This window comes from Lepidochelys kempii, chromosome 20 (genome assembly GCF_965140285.1).
Source record: "Lepidochelys kempii isolate rLepKem1 chromosome 20, rLepKem1.hap1, whole genome shotgun sequence".
NCBI classification, from domain to species: domain Eukaryota; kingdom Metazoa; phylum Chordata; order Testudines; family Cheloniidae; genus Lepidochelys; species Lepidochelys kempii.
Genome location: NC_136399.1, coordinates 2042655 through 2060994, shown reverse-complemented (window position 1 = coordinate 2060994; position 18340 = coordinate 2042655). Strand labels below are relative to the sequence as shown.

At 52.4% G+C, this 18340-nt stretch overlaps 1 protein-coding gene across 7 annotated transcripts in view; it reads right to left on the bottom strand.

The window, feature by feature from the left end:
- Positions 1 to 6982: 6982 nt before the first annotated feature.
- Positions 6983 to 18340, bottom strand: part of SPATS2 (spermatogenesis associated serine rich 2) — a 48273-nt gene continuing 36915 nt past the window's right edge. For all 7 annotated transcript variants that reach the window (XM_078849504.1, XM_078849503.1, XM_078849502.1 and 4 more), the window contains 5 exons: positions 12694 to 12752; positions 11076 to 11185; positions 9825 to 9927; positions 8758 to 8954; positions 6983 to 8185 (listed from right to left, as the gene is read on the bottom strand). In XM_078849504.1, coding sequence (XP_078705630.1) covers positions 7844 to 8185; positions 8758 to 8954; positions 9825 to 9927; positions 11076 to 11185; positions 12694 to 12752 — 811 coding nt within the window. In that variant the 3' untranslated portion in view covers positions 6983 to 7843. The remainder of the gene's footprint in view (positions 8186 to 8757; positions 8955 to 9824; positions 9928 to 11075; positions 11186 to 12693; positions 12753 to 18340) is intronic.

The following is an 18340-nucleotide window of genomic DNA, read 5'->3' as shown; positions in this document are numbered from 1 at the left end:
GCTCGCCGCCGAAGTTGCTCGGCTCGGCGCCGCCGGGAGCCCGGCTGGGGCGGGGCCGGGGCCGGGGCCGGGGCCGGGGCTACCCCGCAGCCGGGCGGCCCCCAAGCCAGCGGCACAGGCGGAGGGGCAGAGCCGCCCCCTGCTCCGCGGTTACAGGCATCGGGCCGCCCCGGCCAAGGGCTCCTGGGTTCCAGTCCCAGCTGGGGGGGCTGGAGTCAGGACTCCTGGGTTCTTCCCCTGGCTTTGCCACAGACGGGCATGGGGGGTGCGTGACTCCAGGGGACCCCTCTTTGCGCCGTGCCCCCCAGCGGCAGGATGCAGGAGGGGCCAGGCTCGTTCCCCATCCTTGAGCAGAAACAGGGCAACCCCCCAGCAAACTGGGGAGCATCGGTCTGCCAGGCCTTGGCCAGCACCCCCTGGTGCAGCCCACCTCACTCCTCCAGGCTGGTCAGGGTAGAGCAGAGCCCCCCCCCCCGCATCATCCTCTCCCACACCCCACCAGTGCTTATGGCAAAGGGGGGGTCCCAGCCCCACCACGGGGAGCGGGCGCTGGGGTCGCATCGGGTCGCATTTGGCTCTGCCAGGTTTCAAAAGCAGCAGGGCCGGGAATGATGTAAACCCCAGGACCCTGCCTTCCCCTGTCACCGTGCAGCGCCGAGCACACACCGCCGGGCGGTCCTGTGCTACCAGCAGCCCGTGCGCCCCCCACCCTGGGGCACTAGCCCCGGCTGGGCTGGGCTGGGGCGTTCGCCCAGGATGAGCGACACGCGGTGTCTGGCTCCACCAAGGCTGCAGGGGGAAGTTAGGGGCAAATCAAATCCAGCCTCCTGGGGCTTTGTGCTAGGAGTTCCCAGGCCCAGGGCCGAACAGCGAGGGTCCAGGGCCTGGTTCTCTGGTACCCTTGGGCCCTGGCGGTGAAGGGGGGGGTGGAAGCCCCATGGCACAGGGAGCTGGTGTAGGGGTCTGGCAGGAGGGCAGGGGCGCTACCTGGGCCCAGGGCGGGAACTGGAAGTGCAGATCCAGGGCTGCTCTAACCCACCTGGGGGGCCAGCCCGACACTACCGGAGGCTTCCCCTCGAGAAGCTCAGAATCAAGCCCAAGGTGGTTTCCTGGCAACAAGTTACCCAGGCGATCCCGGGGAGAAAGGAGCCTCCTGCCCGAACTGGGCTTGGCGCCAGGCTCTGGTCCTCGGGGAGCCCCCCAGAGCTCTAAGGACGCGGCCCACAGAGCCAGGGGCTCGGAGCTGGTATTTCTTCACTTCCGTGAGCAACAGCCCAAGAATCACACCATTGGTTGCCCCCACCTGAGCCCCGGGGCTGGGTCCTCACTGCCTCAGAGCTCCACTCGAGGTAGCAGGGAGGCGGTCGGGTCTCTCTGATGCAGGAGCTGCCCGCCGGGATGAGAGCAGGGGTCCACCTCGTTGAGTAGCCGGTCTCTCGCGCCAGCTGCTTCAGAGGAAGCCACAAGAAACCGGCTACGGGGTGTTATGGAATAATCTGCCCACAACTGGCCTGTGGAACTCTCTGCCACAAGAGAGCAAGAGTGTAGCAGGATACAAAAAACAACCCAGGATGAGACGTGGATCTGGATGGAAACATCCACTGGGACATCAGACAGGATTGAACTGCCCAAGGGTCACAGGGTGAGGGGGAGTCAGGGCCCTGCACCCCCACTTCCTGCTAGTTACGGTGACTCTCAGCCAGCCAGTAGAACAGAAGGTTTATTAGAGATGACAGGAACACAGTCCAAACCAGAGCTTGTAGATAAAAACAGGACCCCTCCGTCCAGCCCTTCTGGGGGGCAGGGAGATTAGACCCTGACCTGGGGAGCTCCCTCCTCTTCCTCAGCCAACTCCCAAAACTGGAAACCCCTCCAGCTGTCTCCCCGAGCCTCTCACCTGCTCCTTCCCCAGCCTTTGTCCAGTTCCCAACCCCCCTCCTGGCTCAGGTATCTTCCCTCAAGGGAAGCCTCCCATCCCCAATGAAACTCCCCTTTAACATTCCCAGGGCAAATCCAACTGCCTCCCTACTGCATCACACCAAGCGTCTATCCCCTTCACTCTGGGGAAGGGGGAGGAGGGTAGGAAGAACTGCCCCAGGGGCAGGTCAGCCCAGCCCAGGGCTTCCCACTGCAGTGTCTTTTGCACCTCCTTTGGAGCAGCGGGTGCTGATCTGGGGGAGGTAGGACACCGAGCTAGATGGGCCTGGCTGGGAGCTGCCCGGCAATTCCTGCTTTAGCAAAGAGCTGTCTCCAGGCCAAACTGCAGCCTTCACTGTGGCTATCCCTGGAATTGTAAAGGTGGCAGATTAGGGACCCTCACTGCTGTTAACCTGCGAGCCCCCTTCCTCTTCTCCTTCAAACCTGCCCCCACTTAGCCCTCTCTCCACAGCGTTCCCTTTGAGCCCTACAGGCCAGGGACCGGGTCATAACCCCGACCCCAGCAAGCTGATCGCTGCGGACCCATAGGCCGGCGGGGAGACTCAGCCTGCATCCGTTTGCAGGATCAGGGCCTGGCTCTGTTTGCAACATGTGGCAGCCTGGCACGTGGCTAGAAGCCAAGGGCTCTGTAACGTGGGAGTCCGACCAAGGCAGGACAAAACCCCGGGCCTGGGAATGGCCCCCATCAGAGCTCACACTGGAGATGGGCTGCACGCGGAGCGGGAACTGCTGAGTGGTTTTCTGGCTGGAGCTCAGAACAGACACGCAACCAGCGGCCCCTCCTGGCTTCCAGGGCCAACATCTTTAGCAGTAACAGAGAAGACCCGTCACAGTTCGTCCTTGACGCTCAAGGCAGCAGCTTCTCCCCTGTGCCGCGGGGCTGAGCCAAGCCAGCTCGGCTCAGTCATGGTGCCAGCATGGAGGCGGGGGGGCCACCCTGCCTCCTGCTCCCCATGCCACCCCCTGCTGGCTGGGTGGGCACCCACCTTTGGAGAAAGCCTTTGTCAGCCAGGGCAGGCTGTAATCCCAAGCGCGCTGCGTGGGCTGGACCGTGGGCGAGCCAGCTAGGCCGTGAAACGGGAGAGAAGAAGAGGCAGCTCAGGCTGCTCCGGGAATGAGGCAGCTGGTGTCAGAGGCAGAGCAGCAGGCGGGGGCAAGAGGCCTCAATCCCTGCCCCCCGGGTGCCGAGGGGGGATCACGTTCCTCCAACACACACCCCAGCACGCTCTCCGGCGTCCCACGTGGGCTGGGTTTTGAGGTTAAGCCGACAGGGCTCGCTTTTTAAGTATGTGCCCCTGTCTCCCAGGTCAGGTGAGCCCCCTGTCTCCAAAACACCCCTCCCCAGCTGCTGTTCCCACTCGAGCAGAGAAACTCGAGTTTCTGAGAACTCGGAGCAGCCGCTTGCTGGCCTGAGAACTCGGAGCCCCGGGGTTAGCGCCGGGTGCTGGAGGGAGAAGGGGGTGGCGCTGCTCAGATGCGGGTGGGATAAGAACCTAGACAGGAGGGAGATTTCCACATTACCGAGACTGAGCCCAGTCTCTCAGGCACTAGACTCAGGACCTGGGTGAGAACAACAGGCCCCGGGGGCCAGGCCTGCACTCAGAACGAGCCTCGCTCCAGCAGCTGGCACTAAATGTAAACACACGGGCAGGGATTTCCCTGGAATAGACACGCAGCAGGCCACTGCGCAGGGCACGTGACTGGGGCTCAGGGGCCCTGGATTCTAGACCTGGCTCTGCCACCGAGTTTGCAGGTGACCTTGGACAAGTCACTTCCCCTCCTCCCCCTTGCCTATTTATACCATGAGCCCCTCAGGGCAGAGACTGACTGTGCAGCCCCCGGCACAACGGGGCACGAATGTGGGTTAGGGCCATGGGAAGTTACCACTGTACCCTCCCCCAGGTCTGCACACCAAGCACTGGGCCCTGCCGGCCAAGCAGGGCTATTCCCAGGAGGAGCAGAGCCCACCCACCCTTTCTGGTGGCTTTACAAGATTTTTACAAACCTAGCTAGGAGCAGAGATGCGGAATTTCTTTGGAGACCCAGAACACATGAAAGTCAGGAAGACACACTGACCAGCCCACTCTCTCGGTCTGCAGCTGGTGCCTTGAGGGCAAAACCCAAAGCAACGCAGTGATGAAAAGTGAGATTTTGTACAGACATTCGCTTACTGGAACTGCAAGGGGAGATTAGTAAGAAGGAAGGCCAGTTTAAATTCCCTTAACGAGGGGAATGGGGTGTTCAGCTGGGACTCAGGAGTGCCTGGCGCTATTCCAGGCTCTACCTCTGACTCCTGAGCAAGTCACTTGGACTTTGCCTCAGTTTTCCCATCCTTAAAATGGGGACAACACCACTACCCTCTGTGAAGTGCGTTGAGGCCAGCAGATGAGCAGCCTATCGGACAGCGATTTCTGTCTCCATCCTGTGAAGAGAATCTCTCCCTTCACAACACACAAAAATCATGGATTAAAAAAATTAAGAGCCTAAAGTGTTGCAGAAACCCCAGGAGTATTTGGGGGGCTTTTAAGTGCTGGGAGGGGCTTTATGCTCAGGGTTTGAAAAACTGAGGCACCTACGATTATTTCTGTGATTAGATAGAAGAGTGAAAAATAATTGCAAAAAAACCCTGCACTTAAAAACAACGTATTTAGTGGTGCGCCCTTGGTGACAGCTTGAGCACGGCTAGGAGAATCTAGCGATCTCGATTAACCGTGCTCTCATCTTCACCGTCCTGTGCACTGAGGAGCCCACAGGGTCTTTACTAGAGATGTACGTTCATGTCCAATTGCTCAGGACTCCCCTCAAGCCACCTTCTCTGTTGCAGCGAAGTGTACCTATGCCAGTGGCAGCAACATCTGTGCAGCCCCCAGGGCTGGTTTAATGGTGTTAATTTATGACCAGAAAGACCAGTCTGAATTGGAAACCAGGGGGAACCTTAACACTTCTGAGGAGATAAAGAACAGAAAGATTTTGCATGGCAGGGGTTTCCTCTGAAGAACGTAAAGGCCTTCAGCTGTTGACAATTCCATGCTCTGCTGTCTGCACAGACAAGGACAAATTGGGGCCAGCTCCACACATTCCTAGCGCCCGCATCGCTTCGGAGTGCTGCACAAAGCAGGTAACCGGTCCCCATTTTCACTGGTAGGGAAGCAGGAGCAAAGAGACTTGGCTGAGGCCCCGCTGAGTCGGGGGGGACAGGGAATAGAACCCAGGAGCCTAGGCAGTACCAGATCAGCCACACTGCCTCTCAAATAGGTCCCTCAGCGCAGGCCCGAAGAGTCATTCGAAATCCCTTTCCAGCCGCTCCCGCCCCCCTGCAGTGACTCAGGGATGGGAGAGAAGGGGAGGGTGTGGCTGTCAAGTTGATTTGCTCCCAAATGCCAGGAAAGCCGCGGCAAGCGAAAAGCAGCATTAACCCAGGAGAGCGCGAAGAACGGAGCAAGGGAGCGAGTGCTTTGGGTTTGTAGTCCTGCGATTTGATTGATGAAAGCTCCCGGGGGCAAGAGGGAGGGATCAGGCCTTGGAGACTCAAAAGGGGGCAGAAAGCAAATGGGATTCCATTCGCACAGAGCTTTTCATCAGCACGTCTCAAACACACTGGAGCTAAGGGGACCCTGTCACATATTTGGGAGTGGGGAAGTCTCCATTCAAATACTTGGATGACTAGCACTGGAAACCCAAACACTACGCAGCTGATCCCAAAAGTTGCTGTCAGAGAACCCCTCCCTCGGCTCTCCTGATGCCTTGCATTTGACTGGGTGTGAGCAGAGTGGAGGGGAACCACACACACAGCCAGCAGCACAAACCAGGCGGTAACTAACATACCCTGTGCCTTTGGGTGGAGAAGGTTGCTGTGGCCAAGCCAAGATGTTCTTAGACTGAGGCCAAGTCTACACTAGGAAAGAAGGCACATTTTTAAACACGTGTAGACAAAGAAACTCCAGGTCAGACCTAGGCTCTCCTCTGAGGAGCTTGTGGCATGCCAAAGGGCTGCACGTGTGTTACTTTACAGACATTTAACTGGGTTTTTTAACAGCACACTTTCAAACTTCACCAGCTGACGGCACGCTGAACAGCCTGGAGCCATCCACGTTATCCGATCACAGACACCACCAGAATATTTAAAGCTCCGAAGTAGGGGGTTTATTTAATAAAAATATCTGTAGACTCAAACCCTGAACGGACTTAACTGCTAGGCATAAGAAATTCCACCACCAAAGGAATGGTTAAGGATGTTCTAGACACCCAGAAACGAGGACTTCGAAGAAAATCACTACCTCTGGTGCAATCACAACCACCATGCTTCAGAGTAACAGCCGTGTTAGTCTGTATTCGCAAAAAGAAAAGGAGGACTTGTGGCACCTTAGAGACTAACCAATTTATTAGAGCATAAGCTTTCGTGAGCTTATGACCACCGTGCTGTAATTCACGTATCAGTGTGCACACAGAGACTTTGCTGCTGTCAGCATCTCCCTTTGAGGCGGGGGAGAGGGACTGTCAAAGTACCCAGATGTGGACTCCACATGAAGTCCCTGTTTCAAGAGTCGGACGCTGTTCCTCCTTCCACAATGCCCAGCCTCCTCCAACCCAGCATAGATCTCCAGCTGGAAGGAAGCTGGGAGTTCCCATTCGCTGTCTGATCTGCAATGCCACAGCTCAGATTTTGTCACAAACAGGCGAGGGATGAGGCATTTTCAGTCTTCATTGAATTCTAGGCACTTCACCTCAGACCTGCTGATGACCCCGGCCAGCGCTGGGGTGGTGCAAACCCTAGTCGACAAGCCCGCTGTGGGATTATGCTGCAGTCACTGCAAAGCCTGGGGGGGTTTCTACTGTCCTTACAAACAGGACACGAATCACCCATGTGGAATTTCAGCCCCATCAGTTTCTCCAACTCATTTTGCGTAAGCCTGAGAATACGCGATCAGAGACCTGATTCCAGTCCCCATCACTCACCCCAGAAGAGAAAGCTCATTATCCCATCCTTTCAGAGCTTGGGAGCGACTGAACCATCCCTGCTGCAGGAAAGCACAGACAACAACAGTTCAACATGCCCATCGTCAGCACTGTCTTTATTTGTACAACTATGAAGAATGCCAGGAGCAATCTCTGACTGGTGTTACCTAGGATTAGCACTGCTAAGTGTTATGGTTATAAATTTAGTTTAGGGACAAGATAGGGTAGGGACGGGCAGGGGGTGAATAAAATAAAGAGATCCCCCCCCCAACATTAAAAATAGGGAACATCTAAATTTATACAGGAAGTGTGCGTGGGCCTTCACAACTCTGCTTGGCTCCATGGAAGGGTCCCGAGCAAGGGTTTGGGATTCGGGGGGCCAATGTCGGCCTGGGCTGTGCTGAGATTCAGGTGAGTTCCAAGGAAAGCGAGGCAGACTCCACACGGCTCTCTCCAATCTGACCAGCAGCTACCCTAGCTGAAGCCCCAGCACTCATTTCACAGCGACCCTCTTCACTGCCAGCATGAACTGTGTGCTGTTACCAGTGAGAGCTGGCTGGGGGCTGAGGTTCCACCCACAGGTTGGCTCACCCAGGGCCACAACTGGGAGGTTATTTTTGGCTCGGATTCTGCCTGGGGTTCTGTGGATAACTCTGAAGGAAAAGGAGCCATGGAGCTCCCGGGAGCTCCCAGGGGAAGCCACAGATCTGGCAGCAGCAGAGTGTGTTCCCAGTAAAGCATGAACCTGGCACACGGCAGTAGCGCGTAGGGAGACGCATTAAGTAGCTTCCACAAAGAGAAGAAAATTAAGGAAACGTATAAGGGAGGAGAGAAAAACGTGGCACAAGAGAGGAGTGTAAACTTTCCTTTGTTAATAGCTCTAGCTAGGAGTTTCCTGCAGTCCAGTTATCAAGCCGAGTCTCCGGAGGGAATGGAGATCTGGATCCTCTCAGGAATTCGCCTCTTCAGGCTGGCTTGACCTTGGCTTACGTTGTGGGAGCCCCTTGATGTCTGTGGTGGGTGCGCCTGGATGCACCTGTGCTGAGGGGATGGGCTGGCTCGCCAGGGAGGCAGCACCAGTTCCACTGGTTCCCGTGGAATGAGTCTGGCCAGGGTCAGCAGCAATCCCTGGAGGTCGGAACTGGGAATTCTGAGACCTGGAACTGGACTGATACCAAGGCCCATTTCTGTACCGGTTCGTACTATCGTGTCTTCCTGGATTGGAGGGGCCGTTATGGCGCTGGCCTTGGGTCCGGTAGCCCTGGCCTTGTCTCCTGTTACCCTGGAAGACCTGAAACAGAAAGAAGGGCTGGCAAGTGACTGGAGAGAGGAGATTAGCAGAGCCAGCAGCTGCAAAGTGCAAGCTACATGCAGCAGAGATCTATGAACCGCTCGTGCCAAGGCCCTGGATGATCCTCAAGCTGATTACTATCCCCTCTCCAGCCACCGCCTTTCCAGCCACCCTGGAAGCCCCCTAGACCAGTGGCACCTCAAGGGATTGTCTCAGAAGACAGGCGGGTGTTGTGGTGGCTTAGACGTGCTCCTCCCCAGGAGATGTTGCAGCACGCAGCTGTGGCAGACTTCATACCAACAGCTGCCATTGCAGAAGTAGGTGGTGCTGCTCTCAGAGAAGCTGAGACAAGCCAAGGTTCCTCCAGCCATGCTTGGATGCCCTGGACTTTTATCATGCCCTCCTGCCTTGTGAGCCTGGACACACTGCCACTGCCCAGTCTGCACCAGGCAAGACAAATGCCCTTTTGGCACTTGGCAGGAGGGACCCATTAGAGAGAGAGGAAACAGCCCCGAGCTGGTGGTGAGCTCCATGCCGTATTTAAACGCTTCTCTTGTGAAGTCGTCACCTACCTCTCGGTGAGGCTGGCATGGACGGCTGCTGGCGCTGGCTCCGGCTGCAGGTGTTTCTGCCGAGGACGGGGGCTTCCTGCTTGCTGTGGGAAGGCTGGGAGCAGAGGCACACTCCGGGGTGGAGGGATCACTTGGGCTCAAGGACATGACGGAGCTGCACCGCGATCTGGTTGAGTAACTGTTCTTTGGATGGGAAACTGAAATGGAAACACAATGAAGGATGGTGTAAAGGAATTCCACACGCACATATATGCCCCTTGAATCTCACCTACTGTGGGCTACAGCACGGCTGCCCTGTTCACTCCATGACATGTTACACTATCTCTTCACCTGCTGACTCACCTACGATCTGTGCCAAAGCTCGGCTGGCCAGAGTCAGCATCTCGGTGTTAGAACGCGCCGGGAAAGGGCCCTGACTGGCACTGGAGGGGCTGGACCCGGAAAGCACCGCACACTCCAGCGAAAGCCGGCAGGATCAGGTCCTGCTTTCATCACGAGACGTGTCCCTGCTTCCTCAAACTAAGCAAATTCCTGATGAAGGAGACCACTTAGCTCCTGCATGACTTTAAGGGCCTGAGAGAATTGACCAGCCTTTGAAGAGCCATTGTGGTGTTTAAATAGGATCTGGACAGACTCTGGTAATACACCACATTGTCAATGCTATTCATGTTCTTAAATTTATACATACGGTTACAAGGGGTCCCTGCCAAAGATGCTCTCCCACCATAAATTAAGCACAAGCATTAAATGGCCAGCAGACCACTATCCTCCCCAGCCCCCAATCTGGGCTTGCCCCAAAGCACACTGCCCACCGCACTGGGTAAAGATACAGGGGCTTTGCAGCATGCCCAGAAGGTCAACAGACTGGCTATTCTGAACAGAGGGGAAGCTTCTTCCAGAGCAGAGAGCCCCCCCCACCCCCCCCAGACAACACTATACCACTGGCCCCTGGTTTAAATCCAGGGGCCCCTCTGAACTCTCTCCTCTGCAACAGTACCTGTCCCTGTCCATACCTGCCCACCCTCTGCCACACGCACCTTCTCACTTATAGCCTCAGACCAGCTCACCTTGCCCAAACGAGTTGATGCTCTTTTTTACTGCATCCAGGTCACAGGTGAATCGTGCCACTCTGCCCAGGTCTTCATCATATTTGCGTTCGCTGACAAAGTGCTTAATGGGAAAGAAAACACTTGCAAGTTAACACAATCTTTATGCTAATGCCTGGTGACAAACTGGCGCGTAAGAGGGGAAGTCGAGATAAGAGCCTTCTCCCTCGCCTGGAAACAGAGCCTCAGGTCAGGCACGGCTCTGACAGCCTTGCCAAGAAAGGGGATCGTTAACACCACGAGTCACTCGGCGCTCTGCTGCATCAGTTCCACCTACACACGTGCAAACAAACAGGCGTCTGCAGCCTCCCACCAGAAGTTAACATTTCCAGGAAACGCAATCTAAGAGCGGGCTCAACCTGCTGCTCTCCACCCTACGGAACTCAGGGTGGCTCGCGAATCTGCTTTGGATGCTGTTGGCAGCAGTAGTCCAACTGGGGGAAAACCAAAGCTGGTCTAGGCTGGACTGTTGCTGGGAGAACGTAGCAGACCCGGTGATCTGACTTTCAGACTGGGTTTTAATTCAGCCTGTAGATAACATTTTACTGACCTCTGGTGGTAAAAGTCTGAATGCAATGGGACTGATCGGGGACTGGTCAGGTGCCTGCTGACACTGGTGGATGTGACATCAACCCAAAACCATCAGCTGCCAGCCCTAGCAGGAGATTGCCAGGCAAACCCACGTGGACAAGGCTCACGAGGTGCCAGAAGCCCTGTTCTGGGCCAATTCAAAATGGTTAAAAGCTGAACTAAGCTAAGTGGTGTTAAGAACCAAAAGGCCCTTTGTTTGCTGAAGCCAGTATTTTGCCAACCAAATGCTAAAAGAAAAAATGCAGGGCAAAGTCTGCTGAATCTTCCACGCTGTGCATGAGCGCCGCTAGGAGTGAATGTATTTTGGGAACTACTATTTCTCGCTGAAAAGAAACGGAAGATTTACAGACACGGGTGCTGCTCTGAATGTGCTTCTGCATAAGACGAGCAGTGTGACCTTATGTATACACCGGACTGGAGCGGAGAACTCCCAAATATTCACCTTGACTCCATTTTAAATCTCTGTGTCCTTCAATGGTCACTTCACTTCTGTCTGACTGGGCATAGCCAACATCTGATTACGCTATATCTGGAAGGACATTCATCCCGAACACAGGCCTGGGGTCAGAGCCCTCAGGCCAGTGCCCTGTTGTAACAGGACGGAGGAGTAGAAAAGTTCACCTTTATGTCAGCTCTAAGCTCTACCAACTGCTCCTCGGACATGCGCACAGCGACATCAGTCATCTTCTTTAGCGCCCCAGCTTTCTTCTGTCGGCTGACCAGGATTTCCACTGAAAGGTAATGAAAGGGAGACCGAAGCTTATGTAGAGTTGATGCTGAAGGAAGAGTCAGTCTGCAAAGCACCTCACTGGTACACATAAGGTTTAGCGGTCCGTCTGGGTGCTCGGTTAAGCACAGCCGGGTGCTGGGTTGAGAAATGGAACTTTCAAGCACTACAATCTACATGTTAACTACATTGTCCAGATTTTAACGGTTTCTGACCACCAGAGCGCCTCGCTAGGGAAGCCATTGGAAAGTGAGTTTCAGAACAGATCTGCGTTTTGTTTCTATTAAATCCCAAGCGCTTCAACAGCACCAACATCTTCACTGGTACGCACACGAAAACAGAGCCTCTCTCTCGCCCAATCCCACTTCCTTTCTGATCACCCCAGACCGCCTGCACTGACAGGCAGCTGCCGAGCTGATTTTCAGTACACCACCAGGGACGGAGATAGAGGACATCCAAGAGGAATTTATGCTCTCAGCTTCAGCCTACCCGTTCTGTGCAGCCAAGGTCCTACTTCCTAGCACAAAACAACCTTTGGAACTGGTGCACCGCAGAGAAAGCAATGATCTGGAGAAACTGTTTAATACCCAACCACAAGCCAGAGTCTGTCTTTTGGCAAGTGTGTTAGACTAGTTAACCAAAACTTTCGGTTACCAGCTAAGGTAAAGTCTTGGTGGCGCTGCAAGTTTCAGCCAGATTAAAAACAAACCTGGTACATTAAGACCCAGTACAAAAAATAGTAGTTGTATAAAGAAAGGTATAAATATTTAAAGAGACTTCATCTGGTTAAAAATATTTCCTGAGCTTTGTAACACCCCAGATTATTAAAACTGAAAGGATCTTATATCTACTTGACTGTTCATCATTTGTGTCACTCATTTCTCTCACTGGAACATAAAAATAGGCTAGTGAATTTCACTTTATTCTTGTAATGCTCTTATACAATGGTCAGATTGCAACCACTACAAAGAGATGCTTGTTTAAAAGAAACTTTCCATTGGAATTAGAATGTTTACAGCACTGAAGCCCAACAAACTTCACAAAACAAATGTAGCTTGTGACCAACTTTGATTTGTGTCCCTTTAACAGCTAAATGTCATCCTAACCTGTAGAGAGAAACTTTTAAAAGTGTGTAAGTGTACGAGAGAGTGTGTGTGTGTAATGACAGGTTTCAGAGTAACAGCCGTGTTAGTCTGTATTCGCAAAAAGAAAAGGAGGACTTGTGGCACCTTAGAGACTAACCAATTTATTTGAGCATGAGCTTTTTGCATCCGATGAAGTGAGCTGTAGCTCACGAAAGCTTATGCTCAAATAAATTGGTTAGTCTCTAAGGTGCCACAAGTCCTCCTTTTCTTTTTGTGTGTGTGTAGTTAGTTTACCTGGGAATGACGGAAGTCAGACAATGTACTATACACACTGCTCTCCCTGGAGCAGTGTCTGTCCAACTTGCTGTTAGAGTGGAACCGCACCAGCTTTTAAGATGAGCCACTTTTAAAAAATAAAACATCTTACTTGCTTCTGCTTTCACTTTGTCCATTTCAGCCAGTAGCGCCACCTCGCGGTCCATGAGGCTAAGAAAAGAAGGTGACAGGAATAAAAAGGTCTGATCAAGAGCCTGAGTTCACAAACAAATAACCCAGAATTCAAAGCAAGGATTTTTTGGGGGGAAAACAGACAGCAAAAGCATCCCTCCCTTTACGTGGCCAGCTGCATACAGTACAGAAGCAGGAAGCTCTCCAGTTAGATGTTGGCCAGAATTGGCAGAGAACAGGCCAGCAGATGGCAGCAGAAAGCCGGTGTTCCTATGACCGCAACCTGTCCCAGCCTGGAGCAGACACTGAAGGCTAGCACGCACCTTAATGTTCTCATGGTACTGTTTAGTCTGGAAGTTCGAGAGTTTTGTGTGAATTTTTTTAGCACCACAAAACCCAATTCCACTTTGGCCCACATAAGTTACTGTGCTAGCTGCCAGGGCAGCCCGCTGGGTACCGGTGCAGTCCCCGCGCGACCTGGGAGGGGAGAATGGTAAAGCCACTGCACAAAGCTGTGCTCTGGACACCTGCATCAGCAAAACCCGCTTTTCACAGATGAGGAAACTAGGCCACAGAGGTTCCGTGACTTGCTCAAGTCAGGCTGAGTCTGTGGCAGCACAAGAGCAGAACCCAGAAGTCTTGATGGCCAAGGCCCTGACCTTACCACTAGGCAATGCTCCCTCCAGAACCATTTGTCAGTAGGAGCTGAGCTCTAGGATTATAGCTGAAGAATGACAGGGGACACCCTTTTAGTCTCTCGTTGCCCCATCTCCTTCTGTGTGGACGGTGTTGGTATCAAGCCTCGTTAGAGAGGTGATTTGTGTTCATGCTCTCACCGGGACGGGGGGCAGATGCACAGGCAAAGTTCACTGTGCTGGTTATGAAACGTGACAAACTCAAATTCAAAGCAAATTCCCTCTGTTCTGGCTGGCCACATGGCAGGCTTGAGGGAAGACCTTTGAGAGACTGCTGAGAAGGTCCGAACATGGCTTTTCTGCATCAACAAAAAGAAGACTAAAGAAATCCCAACAAAGCCCCAAAGCTAACAGTTGGCGGCAATGTTCCAGCCTTCACTATGGCAAGGCAGCAGGCACTGGAGGAAGAGATTTTCTCCTCGAATCACCCAGGCTGAAGGCTGATGCTTCTGCTCATATCACAGAGGCACTTTAAGAGCTGAACACACCTTACGAATGAAGCAACAAGCTCAGGATTTAACACACACATACACGTGTGACATTCAAGATTTTAACAGCTAAGACACCACTCTGGCCTCCAGTTGTCACCACACACAGAAAGCAGCCCACAGATGTCAAAGTACACGGCATGACCCCTCCAAAGCCCTTTGTGACTGTCACAACTTTCTAGCAAAGGAGAAACCAAGAGGATCACAATGAAGCTCCCTCATTTGCCTGTAAGTTGTATTGTGACTTGGATGCGTATCTGTTGCTAGGAGACTAAAAATTCCCTGAGACTTTCAGCTGGCAGCCTGCACTGGCAGCTCTAGCTAGAACTTCAGGTGATGACCACGTTCAGACTAGAGTAAGTGCTCTTCAGTTAGCTCATTTAGTTGCTCAGCTCAACCACTGAAGAGCAGACAAGGAGGGACTTCCTGTAGCTGCTGCTCAAAGGAACAGGCCATGTGAAGAAGGGCACTTGAGTAACCTGAGTTACTCAGACTTTGTGGAGGCAAAGGAGGAAAGGCCAATGCCCACGTTCTGGATTCAGATACATATGGGGAGGGGCCCTCCTGTGTGAGGCACAAAGCTCAGGTCTCCATTCTGCTCCCTGCTCTATAAGGCCCCCTCTGCAATAAACGCTGCTAGCTTTGCACTCATTCTCTACTGGAGCAGGTTTCTCTCACTCTTGCGCCTCAGTTGTCCACAGTGGCGCGGTTTGTACCCCGAGACACACCAAGTTACCTAGCGCGGCAGCCAGCATGTTACGAATACATTTACCAGCCACTTCATTAACTTAGGCTCATTTCAGCTGCTGATCTCTCCTCACTACATTCTAGGTTTGACATCACAGCATGCTATACGGGCTTCTCTGCAGTTCTAGTACCCAGAGGATCAGAACCATCAAGCTCCTACTTCGTGCTCCACATTGAGAATGATTTACTCGCTTCAAATGGGAAGGGTCTTTATTCTACTGCCCATTTGGAAGCGGGCATAAAGCACAGTACATCTGAAATGCTCGTGCTCTCCCGTGTCTTAGAGGGGAGGGAGGCAGGCAAGTTCTATTTGTGCTTCTCGGTTTACTTATCACTGTGTCTGTGTTGCCTAATTAGATGAAATTCGATAATGACAAGTAAAGTATTTTGTGCTTAGGAGGGAAAAAACCAAATGCACAAATACATTTCTGCCCTACATTTCTAGGGCTGTGAGCTATTCAGAGCAGACAGGCTCTCTGTTCCCAGTGCGATAGGATCCTGACCCTGGCTGGGGTGCTCTAGGCACTACCGGAATACAAACGCTTAGAACACAAAAGTTACTAGTAATGAACAAGCACAAGATTAAAAAGATCCAGAAGTGATTTAACCTTGCCCGGTTGACACAGTTCAGACAGACTGTGGTACAGAAAGCAAGGGGACAGGAAAAGACTGTACCCCGTGACTGCAGTCTGCTAGCGCTGTCCCACACTGTGTTCCAGGAAGGATTCTCCGACAGAGCGCAGCAATGACTATCCAGCCATGGGTGCGGGGCCTGAACAGCCCTTGCCTATCTCCAGGGGTAGCAGAAGCCTTGTTGTGCATCGTGTGACACCCTAGAGAACTAGCCCTGTGCTGTACCCTCCTTCCACACACCCCCACTCATGCTAAAGCAGCCACCTGTTTCTATCAGACATTCCTGGCTCAGCACTCCAGGCATCCGTATGGTCGATGGGCAAACTGAAAAGCAGGTTGGGCAGCCTGTGCAAACTCAGGCTTGCTTCAGTAGGTAAGTTAGTTTACCCAGTGAAGCTCAGCTGGAGCCTTTTACGCAATTTTACAGCTGGGCTCGCTAAGGGACAAAGGTCAAGTGGCTTTGCCTGAGGTCCACACGCTGAAGGAGGACTCTCAGATCTGAATCCAACAGTCTGTTGCTGAAAAATCCAGATGGCCTGGCTTCTAGTTAAAGAAAAAAGCTCCTTGTGCTGGGTCCTTTCAGAAACAAGTATTCATTTTTTGACGGCTCTGCCTCAGGGGCAAATCTATGTGGGGGGAGGGGAGACCAGTTCACAGTGGCGATCTGAAGTGCAGCTCCTGAGAAAGCAGGTTTAGAAGAGGGGAAGAAACCCAGCCAGCTGGCAGCTGCTGAAATTCAGGGGAAAACGAGGAAGGTGAAATAAGGCTGACCACACCATTGTGATCTCAGCCAGCGTTTGAAGGGTTAACTTCAGCTGCAACCAAACTCTGGCAACAGCACCTGGAAGATGTTGCCCCTTGGTGCAGTAAAACAGTGGCTTGCCTTTGCACACGCACACAAAGGGTTTGGGGCCAGGTTTATGTCAGGCTTAAATATAACAGTCTCTGAAAGACTGGAGGGTGCCTGGCAGCTCCTCCACAAGACAATGAAGGCAACCTACAGCATGTAACATGCATAAGCAGAGGTGGAACTCCCAGATCCAGCACCCAATGCACAGCCAATGTCCACAGTGGGGGAGATCTGTGACTAGAACCATGTACCCCACAAAGCTCAACACCTTGTGTGCAAAGCAGAGGATTTCGGGCATTCTCCCCCACATCATGTAGTGGGAGCGTTCTGGTCATTATGTATGTTCCCCAGTCAATACCGCCAGCCTGAACTCCAACCCAAAGACAGGAAGAGCAGAGGGAGGGATCTGAGAAGGAGAGACTGCCGTCCTTCAGCACAGCACCAGGCAGTGCCCCCGACTGACTAGCCAACCACAACACGCCGCAGCAGAGCCCTGGGGGAAGAATGCTCTGCTGAACAGTGGAAACTTCACAGACTGAAGAGAACTTCCGAGTGCGGAAGGGTGGCTACTTCCACGCAGAGACAGGCCTGACATTCTGGGGAGGGCGTCAGTCCTCACGGACTGGAGCAAATCCAGTTACAAGCATGGGTCAGCACCTTATGTTTGCTGTAAGCAACTGTAAGGGCCAGGTCTGTGACAAATGTGTAAAAGTGCATGAAACAGCCAATCAAATGGCAGTCGTCTGAGTACAGCTTTGATAGCTGCAGCACCAGCCGCTGTTCTGCAGCCCACCTGCACAGCCTCTAAAGTCAAGAGTCCAAACTCTGCCTTTCCTTCACCGCCCTGCCCCGCAGAACAGCTGCTTTTTAAACCAGCATGGGGGCAAGTTCTCTTCAGCCGAAAACCAGTGGGAGCGATGGCTCAGCGAGCACCGTTAGTGCCAAGATCTTGTTTTGTGCCAACAGGAGTTAACAAACATACTGATTGTTCCTTGAAGCACGGCGCATAAAGGGCACGGAAATGATACTCAAAGGCACAAACCTACAACTGAGTGGCAAGTGCATCACTTTCGGGAAACGGCACATCATCTTCTCTCTAAAGGCAAATTGACCTGGCTGCAGAGCTATGGCTTATCAACCCTATATACACAGCCTCCCAGCAGGAAGGCCGTTCATTTGGCATTTACTGAAGGAGGTTCCCACTGGCTGCATTCCAGACATGTACTCAACATCCCTGCCTCACGGAACTGTGTTTCCTGGTTCATGCTGGTTCTGTCTCTCAGCAATCAGAGCTTATCGGAGCAATGCTACTAAACTGGACTTGAATCTTTAACCTTTCTGAAAATGACATGAGTGTTTCATGGACTATAATCCAAAGGGCAAGGAATTACTGATACAGAACCAGACATTTTAGCTAAAAGACTTAAAGCTTTCCATTCTAATGAGAGGTTTTTCAGAGATTTTGTCCATACAGAGAGGCAGAGAATAAAACTGCTGACAGAAAGAGGTCACAGTAGTAATAATTAATATTACTGACAAAATCTACTGAAAGAAAAAGGTCATAAATAATAAATAGTATTAATTCCTATCCATAAAAACATTAACCGGAGTTAAGATTGTAAATAGCTCAGTTATTTATAGGGAAAAATCTCTTGAGAATATACTTCTCAAAATATTGAAAAGATTAGAAATTCCAAGTTAAGGTTACACCAAGACATCCCAAAAAATTAGAAAGTCTGGCAATGAAGGTAGCATCACCCAAATAGTCTTAACTCTGCCCCGCAGCTTGGCGCAGATTATGGATGCCTTACAGATCTGCTTCAAACATTACAGTCTTTAGATGACATCACAGTTTATGGAATCTACACACTTGCTGATACAGGTCCCATCCCTGCAATCATTTATGCACATGCTTAATTTTACTCCTGGGAGTAGTTCCATTGAAATCAGTGGAATGTCTCACAGTAGCAAAGTTAAGCATGTACATGTTTACAGGACTGAGGACATATGGATCACACATCACTACAGCATTGGAACGGAGTTACAAATGTCCTTACATCACTCCAGCAAAACCCCACTCCTTAATTATGGCCAGCTCAGTCACCAGACAGGTTTGAACAGACCTGCAAGCCCACCACAGAAATCACCTCTCACCCCTTAGCACAAGAGTTACATTTAACTGCCTGTCAAAGAACATCACTCACTCCAGTGAAG